Below are 23626 nucleotides of genomic sequence, written 5' to 3'. Positions count from 1 at the left end.
AACATTGGTTCCCTCTTCGTCGCAGGGGATATAAGCGAGAGCAGAAGCGAGTCCGAGAGCAGCTATCCCTTCGCCACGGCATAGTGCAGTTCATGGTCTCATCATGAACCTCCACTGTGTTGTTAACAAATTCTTCAGGATTGCCTATGGGTATAACTCTGGATACCAGCATTAGTTTGTTGTAGACGGCAAATCTCTTGGTTCTATTCCCTATTTTGGGGATATTTACAAGAGCGACTCATATGATGTTGTCATATGTTACTAAAGATGAATACCTAGCAACCTACCCTGAACAGTTCGCTTAGAAACAAGCCCAATTGATATTCAGATCACTCTCCAAATGTATTCAAGAGGTGACAAGTTCATATAAATTCCTTATGGGAGCAGATTACAGAGAGCACCTCAGAGAATTCATCAGAATAAAGCCTTGACATCCAATGGGCGCCTATGGCTTCTGAATCGCAAGGATATCGACCAGCCCATACCCAAAGTCATCACCATACATTTGTATTTGCACTATTCCACGTGTATCTTACTAACATCTTTCCAAGCCCAATTGAACGCCTTTTGTTCACCTCTCGCCTGCCATTTCGGAAGCTTTCTTGGAAAACTTTATCACCAGGTTCGTTCAAGAGAGCATCAGATTTCCTATACCTTGGCCTTTACAAGACCGAATGTAAAGGCCATGGATGCGTCAACTTGAATTGCATCAAGATGGGCAGAGGGAGACTCTGTCTTGGGGTCTGCATAGTCTGCTCAGTGCTTGGATTGGTCTACCTACTACTAGTATATCGTATCCAATATTGGAGCCGCAAATGAATTGCACGATTTGCAACCCGACCATGCTCAGCTGAGGCGTAGCATCTCTACCCGAATAATTTAGTTCATAGGTAGTTGAAAGCTTTAATAGATGACTAACAATTTTTATTAGCTTATCAGAGTTACGCTAGCACTGGCCTCTTCAGGAATGCTAAGTTAACTATGATTAGGACCAATCGGCCCATATCAACCCGTGCTTACACCCAATTTCGCCCCTTGCGATGCAACCCAGCCTCAGCCTCAGCAACACCTGAGATTATCATAGATCTCTTTGCTATATGCCAACATATGCTCGCTTTCGTAGCTTCCTTTTCGTAATGGATAATTCTCTATCGCTTTCGGAACCCCGGATCTTGCAGCTTGATGACTACGGCTCGCAGGCTATTGACAACAGGCAGCCTCCAGACAGTCCATCGCTCAAGCAACCGTCATCCGGAGGCGTTGCTGATGTATCGACATCTACTTCTTTATCCTCCCCCTCGTCGCTAACATCTGGCCGACCTCGTCGCAGACCGATTCCTCGCAAGGGTCACACCAAATCAAGGCGGGGATGCTTCAATTGCAAGCGTCGTCGCGTCAAATGCCAGGAAACAACACCGTGTTGTGATAACTGCAATCGTCTTGGTCTTAGATGCGAATATCCTCAGACTTCAGATAAGGCGCTGGTAACCTTGTTTTCACCCCAACCTGCGCAGCCAATATCTCAAGCGCAATTTTCTATGATTGATTTACGCTTCTTCCACCACTTTCTCCTTCATGCGTATCCTGGTCTTCCTATTCAAGGCGAAGAGGTATGGAAAGAAGTTGCCAAGTATTCTCATGGCGTAAGCACAAATGAACCGCAAGATCCTCGAGATATCTACTGACAAAACTAGTTCGACTTCTTGGCCCACGCAATGCTTGCTGTTGGAGCTTCGCATCTCGGCCTCTGCAATGGCACTGACTACAACTCAGACGCCATATCGCATCGCGTTAAAGCAATCAAGTCGCTCAATTCCGCTCTGAGTACCTCATGTCAGACCAAGGAAGAGGGTGATGCTCGATACGCGACCCTCATGGCTCTAACATGGCAGTCCTCCTACATGGCTGATGGGATGCAAGAGTTCCTGTCCATGCTTCGCGGTTGTACTATCGTTTTCAAAAGCTCAATTTTTCAATTTGAGAACTCCATATTTCGCATGTTCTCAACAGAAGCGCACGTACAGCGCGTGAATGCTATCAACAACGGATTCGACATAGGCCTATCTGATCATGAAGCCATTGACGCTGGTATTGCATCCCTAAAGGCTATTGCGCCTCTGGGTCAAAGCACGCTGGAAATCAGCCTCGTCGCAAATCTTCAGGGCATCCTTGAGATGTCGCGGACTACTTGCGTTGGCGGTAAGATGCCACATTCATGTCACTATGAGTAAGCATTTGCTGACTTGCCAGCTTTTGGGACCATTTGTCGCGCATACCAATTATTTGGAGCGGCCAGCGCTTCTGACTACCTCACAATTTCCGATCCCGAGAATCACGTTGCCCAAATAATTATGTCCCATTTCTTCGCCATTGAGTATGTGCTTGCCTCGATTGCTCTGGCACCAGTATCGCCATCCTTCCCCTTCCGCAAGACTATCATTACAGCCTGGCTACAACGCGTTAAACAACAGGTCCCTGCAATTTATGAAACATATACAAGGTGGCCGCTTGAGTTTACTTCAAAGGCAAAAACTAATTGGGGGTAAGCTCTGTATAAAAGGAAGACTTAGATAATATTATCAATAATATAAATAAACTTAAAGTATAATGTAAGTTTTTAACTTGTATCCAAAGACAAAATCAATTTAATCCCACATCATCGCCGAGCAAGTTAACTCCAAGGCACCAGTGACTACATGACATGCTGACATGGAGCTGGCTGCTATAACCTTGGGAACTCGGGTAGGCGCGTTAACCGCAACGGTATACGACACCCGCGCAAGGACCGCCATCATACGAGATGTCTCCTCCATAATGGCCAACGTCTTATCGCTACTTGCAGGCTTCTCGCTAAGCTCCTGGAAGTGGTAGAATACACAGAAAAAGGCCGGTGCCGCAACAACCATGTCGAATATGGAGCTGATCTTTCTAGGGTCGGCAGCCGTAAGGACCTTCAGAAATTGGTACTTGTCAAAGAACTTCTGAGCCGGGCCACAGAACACACACTTGAATAGAACAGTGACAAGACCGGTGACTTTCCGAAGGGTAGAGATGAATTGGTTCTCGAGTGGAATCGTTGCAAAGAGGAAGTCGGTGGCAACAAGAGTGACAGCACCCGCTGCGCCAAGTAAAGCTGCGGGTATACGGCGTGGGTTCTGGGGGTCGGGATCTATAGCCTCGGGGTAGAAGATGAAGGTTCCTGCCATGAGGATGAAACCAGCAAGGCCGTGGCCCACGACATAGATGATACGCCCTATCTCACGCGGTACACTCAGGCGAGAAGTGCCGTCGTGTTTCTCGTCAGATGATAGCCGAGGAGGTTGCTTGACTACCGCAGAGAATGAAGCCCAATCTGTCGCACTGATTAATGCACGGGTCGTAGCGTTGTCTGCAAATGGAGCTTCGCCTGTGCCGATCTTGTAAATGACAGTGATACCTGCTGCACCAATCCAAAGGAATAGATCAAGGAAGGAAATATCGGGGACTCCGATCAGATTAAGTATATCGGATATGATGGGTATGTGGATTTTGGTGTCGAGCATATCAACGACAGTCCCAGCAAGTCTATGCAAGACGTCCAGTAGAGCATCGACGACCACCTTGGTTGTTCCAAGAATACCTTCGGCGAGAATTCCAACAAGCCGTCTGAGTATATCTGCGAGACTCAGAGTCGAGAATTCCTTTGCAAGGTCTTGAAGTTGTCTGAAGGCCTGCAGGAAGACCAAACCTTCTGCCTCCAACGCTGCGATCATGTCGTCCACTAGACCCTGCACCAGACTCGGTTCTGGCATTGAACCCTGTATCATGATATTGTTGGCTTGGTTCTTCAAGTGGCCCACCATCATTTGGGAACCAGCAGTCTCACTTTTGGTAGTATCGACTACAGTTCTCGATGGCGGTTTCGAAGCTGCATCACCGAGCCCTGACCAGTCTTTGATACCGGACCATTCAGCGACTGCTTTCTGGGCCTCGCCTATACACTCGTCTAGCTCTCCTTTGGCAGTCTGGATGCCAGATACCATGTCAACTAGGCAATATTTGACCATGTTGTGCGCCACCTGTTTGGTGCGACGGATATCGTCCCAGTCAAACAAGAACTCAAGATATCGGAGAACCTTGCTGACTCCCGTCTTGATTTTGTCAAAGACCCATTCTACAGCCCCGACGACAGCATCTACTCTATCGAGCAGAGCACGATAAATGTCGTTGCCGATCTTGACGACGAAATCCCAAAGTCCAGTAGCAGCGTTCTTGACGAAGTCCACTACCTTTTCAACTTCCGTCTTGAGCCAGTTGAACAAGTCTCCAATCGCTATAGCAATGTCATCACCAAACCCTGAGACTTTGCTACCTTGCGATACTACCATTGAGATAACAGGAGCTGTCATGTCGAGCGAAGCCTGACTTGCCCGAGACCGATTCACTTTGTAAGTGTCCGTCAACAGTTTCATGTTCTGAGCTGTCGCATCGAGATCCGAGTCGGATACCGAGGATAAAACCAATGGATCCGTACTAGAGCTTCCCGTCACACCACCAGCAACAGTATTTGTTCGAATCTGGGCATTCTTCAAAGCGTCCTTAGTTGAGAGTTTGGCGAGTTTGTCAAATGAAATGGCCATGGGGTTGACAACATGCTCAGCCTCACCCAACCGTACACTGATGGTAGACCCAACAATACTGTCAGTCGCTTGGATGACCATCACTTGACCAGATACACCAACAGGGACAGTCACCGGAGTGGTGGAAAGAATGTAGTAGATCCCATCAATGTATACCGGCGTACGGGCCACCGTTGAAAGAAGAATCTCGCCTTCGGTCAAGCGATGACCATCTGGCCCTTTGACAATGATCGTAGTGGTGTACGAGGTGAAAGACATAGGCTTGCTCTGTGGACTTGCCTCGAGCATAATGGATTGGGCACGCCACAGTTTGGACTCTGTGTTTGTAGCTTGTGTAAGCTTGTCGATCCTGTTGGCCCCTGCTGCAAAGACTGTGTTGCCCCCGTCCTTTAAGTTTATGAATGAGGTGATACGCTCAATTCCATGGAGCACAGGGACGGGGGCACTCCAAAGCATTGGTTTGGCAAGATGGTCAATCTGGCATGATGTGTAGTATACCGCATCGCTGGAATTCTTGCCAAAGATGGTTGTGATGCCATCGTGAATAAGTGCAATTAGCGTATCAGTGCCCGCAAAGACCGGGTTAGTCAACAAAGCCGTCCCAACCGTATTGTCGCGCAGTTGCTGGTTAGAACTCCATCGGTACAGCGTGGAGTCGTTAACAGCATAAAAGTCAGTGGTGCCATCTGTATACCGGGCTGAAGCGATTGCTGTTGCCAATACTTTGTTGAGAAGAGGAAGACGGGTTGGCATAGGTGCAGCACTGCCCGATGAGTTGAAGAGCGGCACATAGGACATTTGAGCGACGCCTTTAACGGAACCAGCTGTATAGATACCGTCGACAAAGGCACCTGGGACACGGCCTACACAGCTCTGATAGGTACCCTGCTCAACTTCAAAGGGAAGCGTATGGGGCATCCAGTGGACTCCCGTTGAGAAAGGATCGACGATATACCGAGACGTGGCCTTGAGATCAGAGTTCGGGTTCCGAAGGATGTCAACCATGATGTACTGCTGTTGCTGGTCCGTCTCAGAAATATAAATACCAGTTATTTGAATCGAGCTTGGTCTGTTTTGCGCATCAAAAGGGAAAGATGTCCAATCGGGATTGGAGATCCATTGAGAAGTAGAGGAAGGCGAGTTGTTAAGTGAAAGGAATAAATTATCAGACCCATTAGAACGAACGGCCATGGCTAAACTTATAGTATGGTTATTCATGACACTCTGTCCAACGTCGAAATGAACAGCCTTTGCGCCTGATGAGAACTTCTCGTTGATGATCTTGGTAGACAAATTGGTAGCTCTCCAGCCTGTTCTTATCTCTGCAACAGTCTCTTCAAAGACATTGAATACACCCGAAGAGTCGATTGCAAAGAGTAATGCGGTCCCATTGGCAGTCTGGAGAGCGCGGAACTCTCCCTCAGGATTAACCAGTTCTCCCTGTACGTAGTTAAGCATTAGCTCTGTGCTACTCGTGATAACTGCTCGTTCTTGACGCCGTTTGGAATTGACTTTTTCGGCGGGTGGCGGGTGCTCGAGAGTAGTAGACATACCCTCAACATTGGAATTCTTGTCGCCATTTTGGGCAACACTGATACCTAAGCGGTCCGCATTCATAAGAGTTGAGTCCTCAATTGGAAGTGGTGGTTTCTCAGCCATATTCTCTTCTTCTAGGCGCTTCAGCTCTCCAGCTCGAAGTTGCAGAACAAAGGCTGCAAGAGACGGAACCTCGTCAAGATAGATAGTCTCGGGAGGGTCGTCGGTCCGGTGACTCGGGTCAGATCTCATGAGCTTCCAAGGGTCCTCTGTCGGGCTCACATAAGTGATGCAACAAGCGAGATCAGAGTGATTGGAGAAGGACGCGTCCTTGTAAGAGAAAACTTTGGCTCCAGGAAACACAAAGTTTTTGATGCTGTTGAAAGGAAGACTCTTAAGACTAGCATTGGGCAAGGCTGAGATGGTGTTCTTGATGTTTCTGAGCCTGGTTTGGAGGCCTACAAATTTATCGGCAAAGCCGATTTTAATATCTCCCGCACTATCAGTCATAGTTGAGTTATTGGTGGTCGAAGAGGTCAGACCGCCGTTCTCATCGACAGAAATGACAAACTCGTCTGAGCGAATCTGGTTGACGACGTACGCATCTGCTTTAGAGGCTGCCCACTGAACGAAAACCCAAATCCAGAGGCCCTGGACAACTGTGAAGGTGTTGCCACCTACGTAGACAGGCGGGTTCTTGGTCTGGTCATAGTTGCCGAACACAATAGTGCAAGAATAGGTTGAGCTAATCTTGAGTTCTCCATACGGGAGAGCGTAATGGTCGTCTGCTCGGACTGAAAAACTGTAGTCCAATTTGGCAACGAGAGGGCCAGAAGGTGGAATTTCGACCGTATGCGGCTCCTATCCAGGTGCAAAGTCCCATTCGTACTTTACCTTGCCCAACTCATTTTCTGCAGTGACATTTACGTTCGGCTTGATACAAGAGCTTCGGACCTGAGGAAGAATCTGGTCAACCAGATACCGAGCCATGGTATCTCTTTTAATGGAGATCACGCCGCTGGATTGAGCGAGGTCTCGTGGTTCGATCCAATTCCAGGTGAAGGACGAAGGTCCTGGAAGTCGATGTCCATCGGTAGCACACAAATAGTTGAGCGTCGTGGCAGCTATCTCAAGGTCAGACGGATTCTTGATCTGCTCACCAGATGAAGAATCAACGACTGGGCTGACCCAGCGCTCAAGTGCAGTTAGTCGAAGTGGTGATCCGTCAGGGTGTTGAGCAACTGCAGTGACTCCAATGAGTGGGAGACCGTACTGCTTGGCGATTTTTGACCAGATGTTGATGAACGATTTGCCCAATAGATACGAAGCCGTCTCATCTGTGACTCCAACAAACGTAGGAACTGATTGGGCGATAGCGTTGTCGAGGTTGAAAAGGAGCTGCTGCAGGCTGAATGCTGAGTCTGAAATGTTATCCAATCTAAGTCTGAGTGCATCACGCTCCGCTGGGTGAGCATTGAAGTATGGAGTGTTGAGGTTCCTGTCCAGCTCCGAGTTGAGAAGGTTGGTCTGTGTTTTCACATACCACGGCTTTCCGGGAGGCTGACTGAACCATTTCCATGATCCTTTTGATCCCCATCCTACATAGTGTTAACAAAGGAGTTACTGAGCAACTAGGTAGCGCTGACTCACCACTGGGAACACTATTCTTGATAATAGTTATATCAGAGCAGTACATGTTGAAAGTAACACTTTCAGAAGTTTTGCCCAAGTTGACGATTGGCTCAGGCAGATTTATCTGGGGACCCTTGTTGGGAACATTCACAACGCATCCAGGTGGGATTCCACTTCGCATTCTGATGGCACAGATCAGACGGACTTGATACATCTTCTGGATACGTTCGTCCTCCCAGTCTGTGCCGTCGGGAATGTCGAAAGGGCTAATTCCACCGCTGAGCCTGACAACATCTTCGAGGGGTACCTCGCTGGTGGGGTCACCATTCTGGTCAGCTAAAAAGCAAAGGTAGGTATAATCCTGGGTTCTTCCAGTATTCTGGAGATATTGAACGAGGCCGGCGTTGATGCTTTCCTGAGTGGTGGCGACGACAAAGTCATAGCCGTATTTTGAGTTACTGAGGTGAGATTGGCTGGGAGTCATGGTTGTTCTAGTCAAGAAGAATAATGTTTATTGATTTAGTTGATAAAATAACTGTTTGAGTCTAACTTGTCGGGCTCGGTCATTGTATTTAACTTATTGCACCTTAACTCCCATCCTCGACCTATACGAATCAATTATTTAACCTTCACAGTCTCTACCGTCATTCCAGTTCAAATGCTATCAATATGTTGTTTGCAGCTGAAACTTATGGCTGAGAGCTTAAATCGGAGAGAACATGGCCATTCAGGTTATAGAAGAAGGTTGATGCTTTATAATGCGGCCATTTTAGCAAACAAACTTCAAGCCATAAACGAGAACGGTCAGCCTCTGCTGAGACTGTTGATGTATTTTCTGGTGGATGGACTGGTGGTGATACTCTCGAGATTGTGACTTGAAATACATGTACGACGGGCCGAGCCTTTTTGACAGGCCGTATGACAGCGAAATTGAGTTTTCTTCGGTATCCGTATTGCATTACCCCCGCTTGGCTGGGCTTGCAACGGACCAACTGGATGAAGATAAACAAGTATAAAGTTCAAATCTAGCCGTATGGCTTGCCCTTGGTTTAGACAGAAAACGGAAAACGGCACGGTTGGCCGGCAGCCATTAACTTTTCGGAAGCATGGCTAACCAATTGCCTATCAAGTTCTTACCCACGTCCTTTAGGCTTCTATGCTATAATGGAGTTGCCTGAAAGAGGCTCAGCAGAGACATAATGAAAGCTTAAATCGTGACGACGCAGCATTCCAGATATGTGATACAACAATGTTTTGTACAGAAGCGGGGAACGCATGATTTATAGCCGGTAACGTTCTAGATCTCCTTTTACTACGAATACTGACTTTCCATCACCCCTCCTCCCTCCTGGCTTTGCGAGACGTGTACAGTCGTTCAAAGTCGTTATGCAAATGCGTTGTTTGCAGTTGAGACTTGTGGCTAGGAGCTTCAATGAGCAGACAGAGCTTAAGTTGAAGGTCAATGCCTGCGTTTCTGACACAACATATCATGCCATCCGATTAAGGAGATAGCCGAGCGCTTTTACGCGTGTGCCCCATAGGGCTGACATTATATGTAGCTTATAGGATCTCAAGTGGCCTATCGGAAGTCTTAGCTGTAGAAGGATTCGAATACGTTAGCAGTTGGCTGCTGTTTTTAGTATGGCTTGTGCATTTGTGGCTGGCTGAAATTTCAGACCAGACATTGACTGACTGGCTCAAAGTAATAGCATAAACAAACTTGGCTGTAATGTTAATAGGTGAGTCACTTTAGTCTTTAGATGACAGCTTTATGGTGTCGGCGGGGTATATAACTGATTGAGGGGCTTGTATTACAGATACTTGTTTATAGGAGTAAATTAAATCTAGATTTAAATCTCTAAATACTACTGTAATAGGCTATAGTCCTGTATGTCTATACAATGCTTTAAAGAATTTAATAATAAATATGTAATCATATTTTTAATATATAGTATACTAAGCTTGATTAAAGTTATAATCTACTTATCTATCTTCCTTCTCGGCTCACCTTAGGCTGTAATTAAACGCCTCTGAAAAAAAGACCCTTAAATCACAGAGTGGACCTGTTTCAGTCAATCAGAGGGCGCTATGCCTCTTACACCACAGATTCCAGATAACGAGCGAGTGGGTACGGCAATCAGCCTATCTACACTACTTCACTAAGCTTCTTGCAGTAAGAATTTCCAGATTAGAATTCAGCTAATTATCTACCAGTATGATATGGCTGATAAGATAACGAACGGCAGAGAGAGTGACTCCCCTGCACATTCAGAGCTTCCCCAGGTTCCTAACATCCCGGCGCAAGCTCACCCCGACTCTACGGCATTGTCCCACCACCGAAGCCGTTTGGCCAGGACATATTGTGCAACCAAGGTTAGATGAACGCTGTTGATAGGCTAGGTTCATTTAACTAACCCGGGATCGTTCCAGGGTATACGTACCTAAGTAGGCAGCGATGGAAAAAGAGCCCCTCGAATACAAACTCAAACGGACAAGACAGGCATGTGCCAATTGCAGGTATGGAATATGCACTGTCTTCCCTCTCGGTATGGGTTGGAGAAACTCACTGTCATCAAGGCGCAAAAAGGTCCGCTGCTCTGGAGAACGTCCGACATGCACATACTGCACACGCCTCAAGCAGACATGCTACTATGAAGAATCACTCAAAGACGAGGGGCAAAATGACTCTGACAGGCTCCTCCGCTCACTCATGCCAGCAGGAACTAGCAAGGAAGAAAGTATATCTTCACTTTCTCTCGAGACCCGAATGACCTCGCTCGAAACGAGTGTGCAAAGGCAAGGCTTGTGAGATCGTGTACACATAACATTTCGTTCGGCTGACCAAGTAACTCGGTAGCCTCATAAGTCTTCTCACCAATGAACGTGGCATGACTGACGGAAATAACTTCCATCTGAGTCGCAAAGAGAATGTCGCCGGAGATGCCAAGTGGCTGACTCTCACGTCCGACATGACGCTTTCTGCTGCGGCAGACCTGTACTTCCAGTACTGCCATAACCAACCATACTCCCTCTTCCACGAGGACACCTTTCGCCATCGCTTGGCTGCTCAAAAGCTTCCGGACTACCTTTGCCTCGCCTTATTGGCCACAGCGAGCCGATTTTCTCGTTCCACTAGACCATTGTTGCTCTGTGCAGACCAGGCTTGGGAGCTTGCCATCAAGCGCTCAACAGCTAGCATTGACTCTGCGGAGAGTCTAACGATTGCCCAAACGATTCACCTTCTTTGCGTCATTGACTACTCTGGTATGCGATGCCTCTTTTGTAAACGCAGACTATCAGTAAAGCTGATCTCTTCCAGATGGCCGATGTCGCGCTGCATGGATTAAGCTTGGGTTGGCTGTTCGTATAGCGCAGTGCTACCGGTTCAATACTGAGCCAGATCCCCGTCTTCGTCCTGAAGTTCAGGAAGAATATCGACGGACGTTCTGGTCTATCTACCTACTTGACCGGCTGATGTCTTGCGGGCGAGAAAGACCGACGGCGCTGCAAGACAAGGACTGCCTATTACGTCTTCCGTCCAACGAACAAGCTTTCCGAGACTGCATTGCCAATCGGGGTCCAGTACTTGAACAGCTCACTGGAGACGCGCCAGCAGTTACCGAGCTACCCGAACACAGTCACTTTTCTGTCATCATCTTGATGGCAGCGACACTAATCCGCGTGGTGAATTACGTGCTGCGAGAGGACTCACAAGTTCAAGACGAAGTTCCCTGGTCTGCTGCTTCACAGTACTCCGCGCTCGAGTCAACTCTGTGGCGACTAGAGCTCAATTACGGACTACTAGATCCATTAAATGCCGTGTGGGAGCAATCGCTCACTTCAGGTAGCGTGGTAGACCCACGAGCCGCTGGGCCTCTGATATATGGCCGCGCCTTGTTCCATCTCGCGGGCTGTCTGCTTCACCACCCTTTCCTCCTACAGCATCGCCTAGCAGAGTCGGCTAGTAGGACACCTCCAGGGTTCTTGAGCAAAGCCTGGACGTCAGCCAGAAGCCACGCCACTGCACTCACATTGTTACAGGAAACAGAAAACCTTGGCTGCGTCACGGTTTCTTGCTTCAGAGGGTATTGCGCCATGGTTGCCGGCTCAATCCACCTTCTCTTTGCGTCTGACAGTAACGATGAGATACGCGAGGCGTCGGTCCGACGATACGAGGAGTGCAGAGGCCTACTGCTAAAGCTGTGCCGTTACTGGGAGAGTTCGAGGCTAATGGTGAGTTTTCCTTGTATATTGCTCGTTCTAGATCTGCATTATTGATAAGTGGCAGTTCATGAAGCTTGAGCGTCTGTATGAAGACAGAGGCCGATATCGTCAGTTTTTTGAGTACACACTAGCTATGGGCGAAAAGACCAAACTCGCAACGTTCTGGGACAGTATCGACAACTGGGTTCCATCGAGCCGATCTCCGAGCCCCGAGCATGGCCCTCCTGAGCCAGTACAGCCGATTCATTTCCCAACTTCTATGGACTTCTTTGATCTCGCGCCAGCAGATCCTTGGGGAAACGGAAACTCAATCTTCGGAACGGACTTTGTGAACGGCAACAATTTCATGTGAAGTGGACATATCAAAGATAGTACAACGTATGTTCCAGTGCTTAAGGGAGTGGGTAGGATGTCATATATTACGTTCCCTATTGTCGACTTCTATCTAAAATATGGCATGTTTCAACTATCTCCTAATCCTTTTTAGGCTAACCCCAAAGCATGTATTTGAATGAGTGTGATGTATGGAAAGATCTCATCGCTTTAGTCAACAGACTTGTCGCTCGTAAGAACATAATACGTCTTTACAAAAGGCGCCTCAGATGTCCATGTGACCTTCAGACCAGAGGGCAATGCAATTATATCTCCGGCTTGGAACTTGAGCGTCTTCCCGGTGTCATGCTCGGTAATGGTGACCAATCCTTCAAGAAGCATGATGGTTTCGTCGCCAAGAGGCGCACTGTACTCAAACGATGTAAAGCCATCAGAGTTACATCCAGGCATCCCACGGCCTGTTCTCCAAAGTCCGACCTCGAGACTTCCTGTTGAGCCTGTATCTCTGACGAGGTGAAACTCGCCAGCTTGCTGTTTGCCCTTGCCTGGCTCGTCCCAAGCATAAGAAGTCCATACTTGGGGGCTGTCGTTAATGTTGCCAATTATGAGGTCGTCCTTTGCGCTTCCGGGGGTAGATCCATCCCACATGACCCAGAACTTCTTCAGAAAAGGGGCGCTGGTGTGCCAAGAAAGCTGGACATATTTTGGATGGCAGATAATGTCGCCTGCTCTAAGTTGATACTTCTTGCCGGTGGACTTGATGGTAACCTCTGTCGAGCCCTCGAGCAGCAGCATAGTTTCATCGCCGAGGGGAGCTGAATACACGACATCGCAAGTGCCGTCCTCGTTGCATCCAGGGATTCCTGGGCCCGTGCGCCAGAGGCCTGCACTCAGAGATCCGGATGTTCCTCCGCTTCGAATAACCACGACCTCTCCTTTGGACTGCTGCCCATAAACTGGATCTTCCCAGTCAAAGGGGACCCAGGTCCCTGTTGTGCTGCGGGAGCCATGCTCGAGCTGATGAACGGAGCCCATATTGGAACTTTGTGCTTTGTAATTGCCCTGACGTCAAAGAAAGCGACTTATCAATAAGACAGTAAGTATGACTATGGTTACGATCGTCAATTGACTTGAGACAGAGGCGCTATGGCTTCTTTCTTAATAGCCCCCCGGCTACCGTAGCACTGTAGCTTATCTTCACCTCCGCAATTGGCATATCATTTCTGGACGCCCAGACTTGATCCGAGACCCAGGCTTTCGGAAATGTGAGTGGGGACGGCCCGACGGACCAACCGCAAGGACTCCAAGTAAGCACCTAGCCGACTTGGTGGCTGATCTAGTCTGGAGCTATACTTAACCGAAGCTTATCTACAGGACCAACGAAAGCAAAATCATATCAAAGATAAGCCGCACCAGATAAGCAACATTTCTCAACACCAGCATCAGTCTGACCTACCGTAGGCGCTGCGAAGTCGTATGCGGAGATGGAACCGCCTTGGGCTGCACGGACCGTGTTCCACAGTCGCTTCCGAGACGAGGGAGCCTTGCTATGGTTCCTCGAATAGCAGCTCGAAACACTATCTCATCATCCAAGTCTGTCAGCGCCTCTCGCATGTCGATCATCCATATCAACAGAGGTAGAATGTGCCTGAACGTTAATCATAATCTTGAGGTCAAAGCTGAGAAATAAACAAGCCCCAAAGGGAGAATGATGGATAGATAAAGAAGACCGAAAAATCACCGAATAGAGGGAGCTGATAACAGTAATGCTTGGGCATAGAAGTGTAATTTATATAGACCACGCGATGTCAAGACGGTTCTGCAGAGTCGACAAAATCACAAACTTGGTCTTATACCACTCTGAATTAGCTTTTTGACGCCATTTGTCTACCTTGGTCGCATCCAACATCTGTGCAAGAAAGCAAAAGATATCTCTATCCGCCATGACAGCCGACGAGGTGACAGCACTGTCGGGCATGCAGCACTCCAAGAAGCGACAACGGAGACCGTACTTGCTCGTTGTCGTCAGTACCATGCTTTCAAAATACATATTTCTAGCCTCTTATGACTGACTCTTCCTACTAGATGTTGAGCATTAGTCTTGGAGCCATGTCGTTTGGGTATGCCTCTGGTGTTATTGGAGCAACCGTCGGTAAGATATCACTTATAGCCCGCTTTAGTTTCTCTGCTCATGTTGTTGATTCTCCCCAGCGCAACCCTCTTTTGTCGAGTATTTCGAACTTGGTACCAGATCAAACGCAACTAGTCTTATCTCTGCCATGAATGTGAGAAGCCCTTGGCTCTATCCCGCAAATTATAGACTGACTAAAACTTTTATCTTCCAGTCGCTCTTCTTTGCTGGCGCAGCCATCTTCATCTTGACAGTTCCCTTCTTTGCGGATAAATGGGGACGAAAAGCAGCCGTGGCAGTGGTGAGTGCCTTTCGATTACTCGTCCTGAAAAGAGAACATGACTGACTTTGCATCCATCCAGTCAGCTGCTGTCATCATCATAGCAGGAGCTGTGCTGGCCGGATCTGTGCACGTCGCCCAATTCATTGTCTTCCGATTTGTATCGGGCGCTGGGTAAGATTAACTATGGTATACTTGCAACTCAAAATTATGTTCTAACCTGACAGCCAGGACCTATATGATGATCTCGTCGGTGACGCTGTGGATGACAGAGATAGCACCTCCCTCGATCCGTGGCGTTCTCGTCGGTCTCGTCGGAGCCAGCTTGCTCTTCGGATACTCATCATCGGTTTGGGTTGGCTACGGCTTCTATTTCTTCAAAAGCTCAAATGCCTGGAGAGTTCCATTTGGTAGGTACCGAGAGTACAACTGTTGATTTGACTGGGAACTGATATAAGCCCATTACAGTGTTCCAGGGTCTTCCATCACTCTTATTGCTTGCGCTTCTCTACTGGCTGCCGGAATCTCCCCGATGGCTTATGCTTCAAGGCCGCCATGAACAGGCCAGGGATACTCTGCTAAAGCTCCACACTCCAGAAGAAGTAGAAGTCGAATTCCTTCAGATTCGCGAGCAGGTCGAAATCGACAAGACTCTCCCAAGCTCATACTGGGCCATGTTTGCCAATAAAAACAACAGAAAACGAACCCTCATCGGCATGGGAACGTTTGCCAGTATCCAAACATCTGGAATTCTAGTAATTAACAGTCAGTACCCCAAATTCCTTTGCACGATAGCCTGAGCTTCTTTACTGACTCCTACTGATAATAGACTATGGTCCTATGGTCAGACACTACACGCCGAGAAGCTCAACAACGAACATAATGCTAACCAGTTCTTAGATCTACGGCGCGCTCGGCTTCGGAGTCGAAACACAGCTCATCTATGCAGCTGCTTGGCTCACCTTGGGATGGGGCGGTGGTTGCCTGGCACTTTTTGTCGTCGACAGGATTCCAAGACCTAAATTTATCGGCTATGGTCTCCTTGCTTGTCAAGCATGTCTGATAATTGAGGCAGCATTGGTAGCCAACTTTGCAGGCTCAGACAACAAAACAGCCCTCCGAGCTTGTGTCGCGATGCTCTTTTTGTTTGTCTTCATCTATGAGTTTGCGTTGGACAGCGCCCAATTTGTTTACCTGGGTGAACTGTTCCCTACCCATATACGAGCAAAGGGTGTCTCGCTTGGCTGTGGAACACTTGCACTGATGAACGTCATATGGCTATCTGTGGCACCCACTGCTTTCAAGTAAGTTCCTATCGCATCCGTAGCCAGACACATTGAAATTAACGGCTGCAGTTCGATTGGCTGGAAGTTCTATCTGTGCTTTATCATTCCAGGATGCTTTTGTGCAGCGATGATTCTATACTATTTCCCTGACACACTGGGTTTACCGCTTGAGGAAATCAATGCTATCTTTGAGGACGAGGTATGTGTTACGGTGATCTACTTCTCAATTTTGAGGTCAACGTTGTCCAGAGAGCTAATACTTCAGCAGGATAGAGAAAGCATTGTTGGCATCGAGGAAGGAAATGGAAAGGGGGCATTCTCAGCCAAGAGTCCTAAGGAAGTGGGTAGCAGTGAGTAATACTATAGTGATATCGTTGAGAAGCGACACAGGCCCTATTTCTGTGTTATCAAATAATGGCGGCTTCCGTTTTTAAGCCTTTGGTCTAGCGGTCTGGTCGACGTAGATATATAGCCTATAAAATTATATCTGCCTGCACAATATTACTGAAATCTTTTATAAATAGTTCCGAAGATACTCTTTTCATACCATCTTATCATTACCATGCTACTGTCGTGGAGGTCTTCTGACAAAAACATACAGTAACCAGCGCTAGCAGGCGTTAGGTTTGTCATGTCCAGCCACCGCACGTCCATTTTACAACCCCCTGTGCTGTCACAAACTTCGCAAGATCACTAGCATTCTGCCTGGTCAGATCATCCTTGCGCAACATCCATTTCCACTCAACGGGCCAGTGAGGGGGAGGAATCTTGTTCTGCTCCATAAAAATGACCGCAGACTTGTCTGCCTGGCGTAAATCGGCCAATGCAGCTCTTATCCATGCCAAGGGCTGCACTCCAGGGGTCCCGGCGGCTATTGCTCAGACACCACCAATTGAATCTCTGTTAGGACATTGTGGCTTTGTGATTTTGGGACAAAATTTACAGTATTCTCTAGAGCAGCCCAATCAGTTCGAATACAGCCCAACAAGGCTGTGCCCCGCGCAGTTCACAGTGCATATGTATCTACCCCAACCCCAACATCATAAGATTAAACCCATTTTTTACCCTTTCATCGCTCCATATCGAGACTCGTCGGCATAAAAGTACACCGGTCGGAATCTTCGAAATGTCTGATCCAAGCGACCCAAGTTCCTACACAGTGGGCTGGGTTTGTGCGTTGTCGACAGAGTTCACTGCAGCCCAGGAACAATTCGACGAGGAATATGAGCCGCATGAATCACCGGAACACAGAGAAGCAAACGACTCCAATGTATACAGTTTCGGCAAGATCAAAGGCCATATGGTGGTTGTCGCTGTGATGCCAAATGGTCAATACGGAACTGCATCTGCCGCGACTGTGGCCAAGGATATGATACGCAGCTTTCGCAACATCCGCTTTGGTCTTATGGTCGGGATTGGCGGAGGCGCTCCCACCAAACAGCATGATATTCGCTTGGGGGATATTGTGGTCAGTTCACCTACACCGGGCCAAAGTGGTGTCTTCCAATACGACTTCGGAAAAGCTACAAAAGAAGGATTTCAACATACCGCATCGCACAATAAACCACCCCCGTTATTACTCGCTGCAGTAGCAGGGCTCAAGACCCAACACGAGCGAAAAGGCCTTCAGATCCATGAGAAGGTTAGCACCATCGTCACAAACAACAAGAGATTAAGGGCCAAGTATGGACGCCCAGACGATCCAGATTCGCTTTTTTCCCCTTCGGTTGATCATAAGAGCGCACCATGTCATGAGTTTTGCGTGACAGTCTCGACTGATCTGATAGATCGCAAATCGCGACAGGAACCAATGGAGATTGTTGAAGTCCACTATGGTACCATTGCTTCGGGTGATACTCTCATGACGAATGCTTTTAAGCGAGATGAACTTGCTTCCGAGGCAAATATCTTGTGTTTCGAAATGGAAGCTGCTGGACTAATGAATGTATTTCGATGTCTCATTATTCGCGGAATCTGCGATTATTGTGACTCTCATAAGAATGATAATTGGCAGGGTTATGCAGCTATGACAGCGGCTGTATATGCTAAGCAGATTCTGAGCAGAATCCGCCCAGAGGCCGTTGCAAGGGAGCAAACTATGATCTCAAAAATTGATGAAGGTCAGTAGTCTTGTTTACTTTTGGGAAACCTACTTCTAAAAGATAACACTCAATTCAGTCATTTCCGGCGTGGAGCATCTGAAACGATCCATTGCAGAACAGGAAGTACTGGACTGGCTCTCAGATGAAGACTTCGGAGCTTATCAGTTCGATGAACGCAGTAAAAAGGCTCCAGGAACGTGCCAGTGGTTTCTCAACTCACCGGAATATCAGTCTTGGACACAAGACAAAAGCCAAGTCCTTTTCTGCCCGGGCATTGCCGGGGCTGGAAAGTCCGTCCTCGCATCTGCCGTCATCGAGGACCTGCATGCTCGCTTTCAGCCTAATTCGAGCGCCGTCATCGTCCATATTTACTGCCGATACAATCGTGTTGATCGGCAAACATTCAACGAATTGCGGGCGAATATACTGAGACAGCTTTGTGAACGATTGTCTCCCCTCCCTGAGTGCATAATGGAGGTTTACAACCAATACAAGCCTCAACGGGTGAAAATCCCTCGAGAGACGAGTTTTTCAGTGCTGAAATCCGTCTCGAGCCTGTTTTCTAAAGTCTTTCTGGTTGTTGATGCGTTAGATGAATGGCGAGCAGAAGACCACGCGGGGCTTTACTCCCTGCCAGGCGAGCTTCTCTTTCTTCAATGGAAATTGGCCATTAACCTTCTCGCCACATCTCGACCTTTACCCCTCACCACAAATCAGTTTAGTAGTTACCCTTGTCTTTCGATTATTGCTCAACAGGAGGATATTGACGCCTACGTTGACAATTTTGGATGGCCCGAGTCGAGTTGCATTGGCAAGATAACAGGACTAAAAAATATGGTAAAAGAGATTATGTCAAGACTTGTGAGGGGAATGTAAGTTTCTAGAACCATGTTCCATATCAAGCACTCCCTTACTAATGTCAACCAAGGTTTCTTTTAGCAAGGCTATACCTCCACTCACTGGAACACGAGACCTCGGAAAGAGACGTGAAAGATGCTCTGAAGCGACTCGAAGGCCGAGCGAAGGACAACACCAACCCAAAGTTCAATATTGTGGACCAAGCATACAGTGATACCTTACAGCGGCTCAAAGAACAAAATCAAAAACACTGTGACCTAGCCTTTCGAGTTATAACTTGGATATGTTGCACAGGCTGGAGGCTACCAGTCGATGCAGTCCAGCATGGCCTTGCCTTACGGGAAGGTGACACAACCTTTCATGAAGATGGGATGATCGACCAACAACTAATGCTTTCTGTATGTTGGGGCTTGGTCGAGATTTCAAAAGGAAGCGGAGAATTACGGCTTGTCCACCATACTACCAAAGACTTTTTCCGTCATAACCGGCATTTGCTTGATGAATATTTCCTCACCCGGCATTTACTCAACTGTCACCTGCCTTCAAGCACCGATGCCTATCTCGTAAGGCAGTGCCTCACCTGTTTATCCATCGGCTTACCGAGGCAGCGCTCGGGAGACATTGGCAACGACTCACAGCAGCGATTTAGATCTTGTGTTGCGTTCAAACATCCTAGGTTTGCACGACTACCTCTTAGGCGAAGAAGGTCTCCGGAACGGCGCGACTACGAGGCTTTGGTAGACGAAATTAAGAGGGATCCATTATACGAATATAGCGCATTCAACTGTGTTGGCCATTTGCAACGCCTCTCACGGTTTGACCAGACTTACATAAATTCCATCGCGTTGCTCCGAAGACGAGGTATGTTCGACCAGGCGGTCCTTGTAGTACTCGCCCTTGGATCTCGGAAGTGGGGAAAAATTCAAGCACCCAAAGAACTGAATCCCTGTCACCTAGCTGCGCTTTTCGGACTCATTGATTTGACAAAGTCGCAGATGGAGAGGCCCAACCTCGATGTAATAGACAATTGTGGCCCGACTGACCTTGTTTGGGCGATGGAGTGTTTGGCATTCGAATTTTCATTCATTTCTGATTTCTATATGCACAGGCGCCATTCAGATCTCTACCTCAACATTGATTTGGATCGTCGTCGTGTTGTTAAGGCTTTCATAGCATCAGGTGCTAACCCACACATGCTTGGATGTGAGGGGAACACTCCTCTACACTTGGCAGCTATTTCAGGAGACGAGGATATCATTAAAATGCTACTCGACCGTGGAGCAGACATTAGCACATCAAATCAACATGGCGATATTCCTCTTGTATTGGCGGTCCGACATCGTCGGAGAACGGCCTACATGAAGCTCCTCGAACTCGGTACAGTCAACATGTGCGGAGAGAACCGTCGCACAGCTCTTATCGAGGCTGCTTCGGTTGGAGACTTTACTTTAGTGAAGACACTTATCGAGAAAGGTGCTGCGATTGACTTTTCAGATGACACCGGCCAAACTGCCTTGATGGAAGCCAGCAAAAAGGGCACCCCTGGAATCGTTGAGCTCCTCCTTGAAAAGAAGTCTGATGTGGATCGCAAGGATCACAACTGTGACACCGCCCTTATCAAAGCGTGCATTGGTGGTCATCCCGAAGTTATTGAGCTATTACTTGGAGCCAGTGCTCGACTAGAAATTATGAACACTGCGGGAAGAATTGTTTTTTCCAATGTAGGTCACAGTTGTGGAGAGAACATCATCAAGCAACTCCTCCAACACAGCACAGATCCTACTGCTCGAAATCAACATTCCTGCTATGTTCTTGTTTCCGCCTGCCAGAGTGGACGCCTAGATATTGTTTCGTGGATACTAGAAGACGCGGTGTTCAAACCAGCTTCAGAGCATCTCGACCTTGCCTTGTCAAATTCATGCTTGGCGGGAAACAAGAAAGTTGTGAAACTTTTGATTGATCATGGCGCGAACCCTAATATGGACCCTACGTCAAGAAATTTAGCAGAAACAGTTTTGACGCGTGCTATTAAGAAGGGTGACGATGCTGTCGTCTTGCTTCTGTTAGATGCTGGTATCAACTGTGAGAACGAGAACGGCAAGGGAATGGGAGCTATTCATGTGGCTGCATCAACAGGCACAAAATTAATGGTCCAGAGTCTAATAGACAAAGGCGTTTCTGTTAATCATCGAGCCTCCATAGGACGAATGCCTCTGGACTTTGCAATGAGGCGTGTAGACAAGGACACTTCTATGGCCGACTTTCTCCGAGAACGCGGTGCAATCACTGAGGTAGAGCGACTAGTTCGATTTATGCGAAATAGAAGGAAGAAGGTCGATTGACTTAGTCAATAGGGTTTATATATTCCTGTTTCAGTTCTCTTGGCCTTTGGAGTCTAAATCCTCTATTAATGAGCAGTTCTTCACAATAGCATTGGCTGATGTATGCATTGCGTTGTGATCTTTCTCTCGTGGGCACACGGAAAGGCCATCCATATACCCTCTCAAGTAAGAATCCTGAACCATCATAAAAGTCATCGGTGTAGCATAGCTAGGCATCTCGGAATTTTTGTTCCTTTTCAAACTTCTACACGTCATGCACACTGCTCTTAGTTTCCGCGGGTAACATATCAAAGTTGATTCATGAAGCCTTACGCATGACACCGTATGACACCTAGCCCAACCTTGCCTTCTCTACACGTACTTTCCCGAGCCAAACCAGTAGACCAAGGGGGGTACGACAATCTCAGTGGTAGTAGCTCGTTGCAACCACGGAAATCCCCACCCAAAAACCCCAGCCGAAATCGCTCTCCCGATACCACCCAACGCCAAACCAGCCAATAGAATATTCAAGGCCAGCTGTCTTTCATTGATATCGTAGGACGCCCAGCATAGCACAGCGCCATAGGCAATGTATGTTCCACCAAGGAAACGGATCTGTGAATCCATGAGGGAGATGGTTGATGGAGGGAGTTTTGCGTGCTCATTTTGGGCAAGATATTCTGTTATCCCACGGACGACATGCGATGCGCCATTATAAATGATCCAGGCGGAGAAGCCTTTGAGCAGGAGGGGAGTGTACTCGGTGGGTATGAATTGGGACATTCTGCTAGAAAGTTTGGTGGTGATTAGAGAAATATCTAGCAGTGCACTTAAAGTGATAGAGCAAATGCTGTTCTGAACACGAAATTGCTCCAAAGGGCTACTTATAGCCCTATAATATAAACTCAGATCTTTCCCACGCAGCGCGTGCTTAGTTGAACCCATGGATGTTGTCGTTCGAAACGGGACAATATCTTGCCGCTGACCTATCAGCGCTTTTAGCGACGAGAAAAAGTCGCCGGGCCGGAGTGATTCTCTCGTCAGCGCTGCTGACAAAGAGCTCAGCTCCCATAGCATGAGTACGAATCATCCATTTATGGCCAGGGAACTAAGTCTATCTGAGAGCTTAGAGCGGACATAAGAGAATTATGTCCGTAGTTGTCCAAATTGCGGCGGAGATATGCATAACGCTAACGGTGAACCGTCCTGAAGGCATGGTGAGGATTAAGAACCACTCGACTCAAGATATGCTTTAAGATATTTTAGAATATTCCTGTTTTGGTACCTTTCTGCCTCTTTACCTCTAACCAAAGTATTTTGGCGTGCAAAGTGCGTTACGTTCATTTTCTCATCGCAACGCCTCTCCATCCTGCCCCAAAACCGCAGCGCTCGACCGCATGAAATAGCACGTGCTTACAGAATCTGTAGTCCTTCCCTCGCTTTTGTAGTTGCAAGTCTTGAAGTGTTCAATTATGAGGTCATTGTGACGAGAAATGGAACCTTGTAAACGAGAGCTCTTTCCTCGTCTATTTTATGGAGCAGTGACGATGCCCTTCACGTTATGATATCATCTCAACGTTCAACCCGCTTCTTAAACCAAACCTCACAACTTGAAACTCCCACTCTCATCTCCATCAAACCACCAAAAATCATCACAATCGACAACCCTCATCGCAGAACACTGAAAGCTCATCACTTCTAGTACCCCAACACAATCATTTCCAAAATGGCAGACCTTCCCACCAAAGACGACATCAAGGCTCAAGCCGTCGACGGCCGCCCCATCACCCAAGCCGAAGCATCAGCCATTGCTTCTGAAGAATCAGCCCTCACCGGTAGCGGCCCCATCAAAGGCGGCGCCGCAGCCACCGCACAGAGTCTCCATGACAAGCAGCAGAACTTCCTCGAGAAGGCGGGCGAAGTCGTACGAAAGCCGCCCACGGAGGTGACAAAGGAGGATGCCGCTGAGGTGCAGCGCGCAGAGGTAAGATATTCCTATTGTTTATGTGATGATGGTTTACTGACTGGTGTAGGCTCGTGCAAAGGGCGGTCCTCCTGGGAAGGGATCGACGGCTGCTGACGTGCAGTCTGTTGCGGACACCAATACCCAAGCTTAGAACCAGACTTTGCTCTTCTCGAGTGATATCGGGATGAAACGGTGGCGTCGTTACCCGAGAAGGTTTCTCCAGAAGGACTCCCAAGGGAAAAGACATGATTAGGCATGAATGGTCGTAAGAAGAGACCGGAGGCGATTTCAAGGCCAAAATAAAACTATTACAATCAACATTCAAGTTACCACACCTG

The 23626-nt window shown here is 47.8% G+C and overlaps 8 protein-coding genes across 8 annotated transcripts; 5 read left to right on the top strand and 3 right to left on the bottom strand.

The window, feature by feature from the left end:
• Positions 1 to 1136: 1136 nt before the first annotated feature.
• Positions 1137 to 2546, top strand: FMAN_03875 (uncharacterized protein; the record flags this gene model as incomplete). Its single annotated transcript, XM_041824216.1, has 3 exons — positions 1137 to 1643; positions 1695 to 2199; positions 2251 to 2546. 3 exons carry the CDS (start codon positions 1137 to 1139, stop codon positions 2544 to 2546), a joined length of 1308 nt encoding a protein of 435 aa, XP_041689719.1.
• A 99-nt stretch (positions 2547 to 2645) lies between these two features.
• FMAN_03876 (uncharacterized protein) lies at positions 2646 to 8271 on the bottom strand (the record flags this gene model as incomplete). The annotated part of the gene is made up of 3 exons (XM_041824215.1): positions 2646 to 7016; positions 7083 to 7753; positions 7806 to 8271. The coding sequence occupies 3 exons, from the start codon at positions 8269 to 8271 to the stop codon at positions 2646 to 2648; spliced, it is 5508 nt and encodes a 1835-aa protein (XP_041689718.1).
• Positions 8272 to 10007: 1736 nt separating this feature from the next.
• On the top strand, positions 10008 to 12363 carry FMAN_03877 (uncharacterized protein; the record flags this gene model as incomplete). Its single annotated transcript, XM_041824214.1, has 5 exons — positions 10008 to 10160; positions 10288 to 10592; positions 10645 to 11051; positions 11107 to 12020; positions 12076 to 12363. The coding sequence occupies 5 exons, from the start codon at positions 10008 to 10010 to the stop codon at positions 12361 to 12363; spliced, it is 2067 nt and encodes a 688-aa protein (XP_041689717.1).
• A 191-nt stretch (positions 12364 to 12554) lies between these two features.
• On the bottom strand, positions 12555 to 13379 carry FMAN_03878 (uncharacterized protein; the record flags this gene model as incomplete). Its single annotated transcript, XM_041824213.1, has 1 exon — positions 12555 to 13379. The coding sequence occupies one exon, from the start codon at positions 13377 to 13379 to the stop codon at positions 12555 to 12557; it is 825 nt and encodes a 274-aa protein (XP_041689716.1).
• Positions 13380 to 14287: 908 nt separating this feature from the next.
• Positions 14288 to 16399, top strand: FMAN_03879 (uncharacterized protein; the record flags this gene model as incomplete). Its single annotated transcript, XM_041824212.1, has 11 exons — positions 14288 to 14368; positions 14430 to 14496; positions 14556 to 14629; positions 14690 to 14776; positions 14838 to 14929; positions 14987 to 15165; positions 15224 to 15520; positions 15585 to 15598; positions 15656 to 16059; positions 16111 to 16240; positions 16310 to 16399. The coding sequence occupies 11 exons, from the start codon at positions 14288 to 14290 to the stop codon at positions 16397 to 16399; spliced, it is 1515 nt and encodes a 504-aa protein (XP_041689715.1).
• A 768-nt stretch (positions 16400 to 17167) lies between these two features.
• Positions 17168 to 21343, top strand: FMAN_03880 (uncharacterized protein; the record flags this gene model as incomplete). The annotated part of the gene is made up of 3 exons (XM_041824210.1): positions 17168 to 18161; positions 18220 to 19015; positions 19072 to 21343. The coding sequence occupies 3 exons, from the start codon at positions 17168 to 17170 to the stop codon at positions 21341 to 21343; spliced, it is 4062 nt and encodes a 1353-aa protein (XP_041689714.1).
• Positions 21344 to 21694: 351 nt separating this feature from the next.
• Positions 21695 to 22105, bottom strand: FMAN_03881 (uncharacterized protein; the record flags this gene model as incomplete). The annotated part of the gene is made up of 1 exon (XM_041824209.1): positions 21695 to 22105. The coding sequence occupies one exon, from the start codon at positions 22103 to 22105 to the stop codon at positions 21695 to 21697; it is 411 nt and encodes a 136-aa protein (XP_041689713.1).
• A 943-nt stretch (positions 22106 to 23048) lies between these two features.
• Positions 23049 to 23439, top strand: FMAN_03882 (uncharacterized protein; the record flags this gene model as incomplete). The annotated part of the gene is made up of 2 exons (XM_041824208.1): positions 23049 to 23306; positions 23356 to 23439. The coding sequence occupies 2 exons, from the start codon at positions 23049 to 23051 to the stop codon at positions 23437 to 23439; spliced, it is 342 nt and encodes a 113-aa protein (XP_041689712.1).
• Between the last annotated feature and the right edge of the window lie 187 nt (positions 23440 to 23626).

The sequence above is a fragment of the Fusarium mangiferae genome (assembly GCF_900044065.1).
Source record: "Fusarium mangiferae strain MRC7560 genome assembly, contig: FMAN_scaffold017, whole genome shotgun sequence".
NCBI lineage: Eukaryota > Fungi > Ascomycota > Sordariomycetes > Hypocreales > Nectriaceae > Fusarium > Fusarium mangiferae.
Note: the sequence above shows the minus strand (reverse complement) of the source record. Positions and strands in the feature narration are given on the sequence as shown.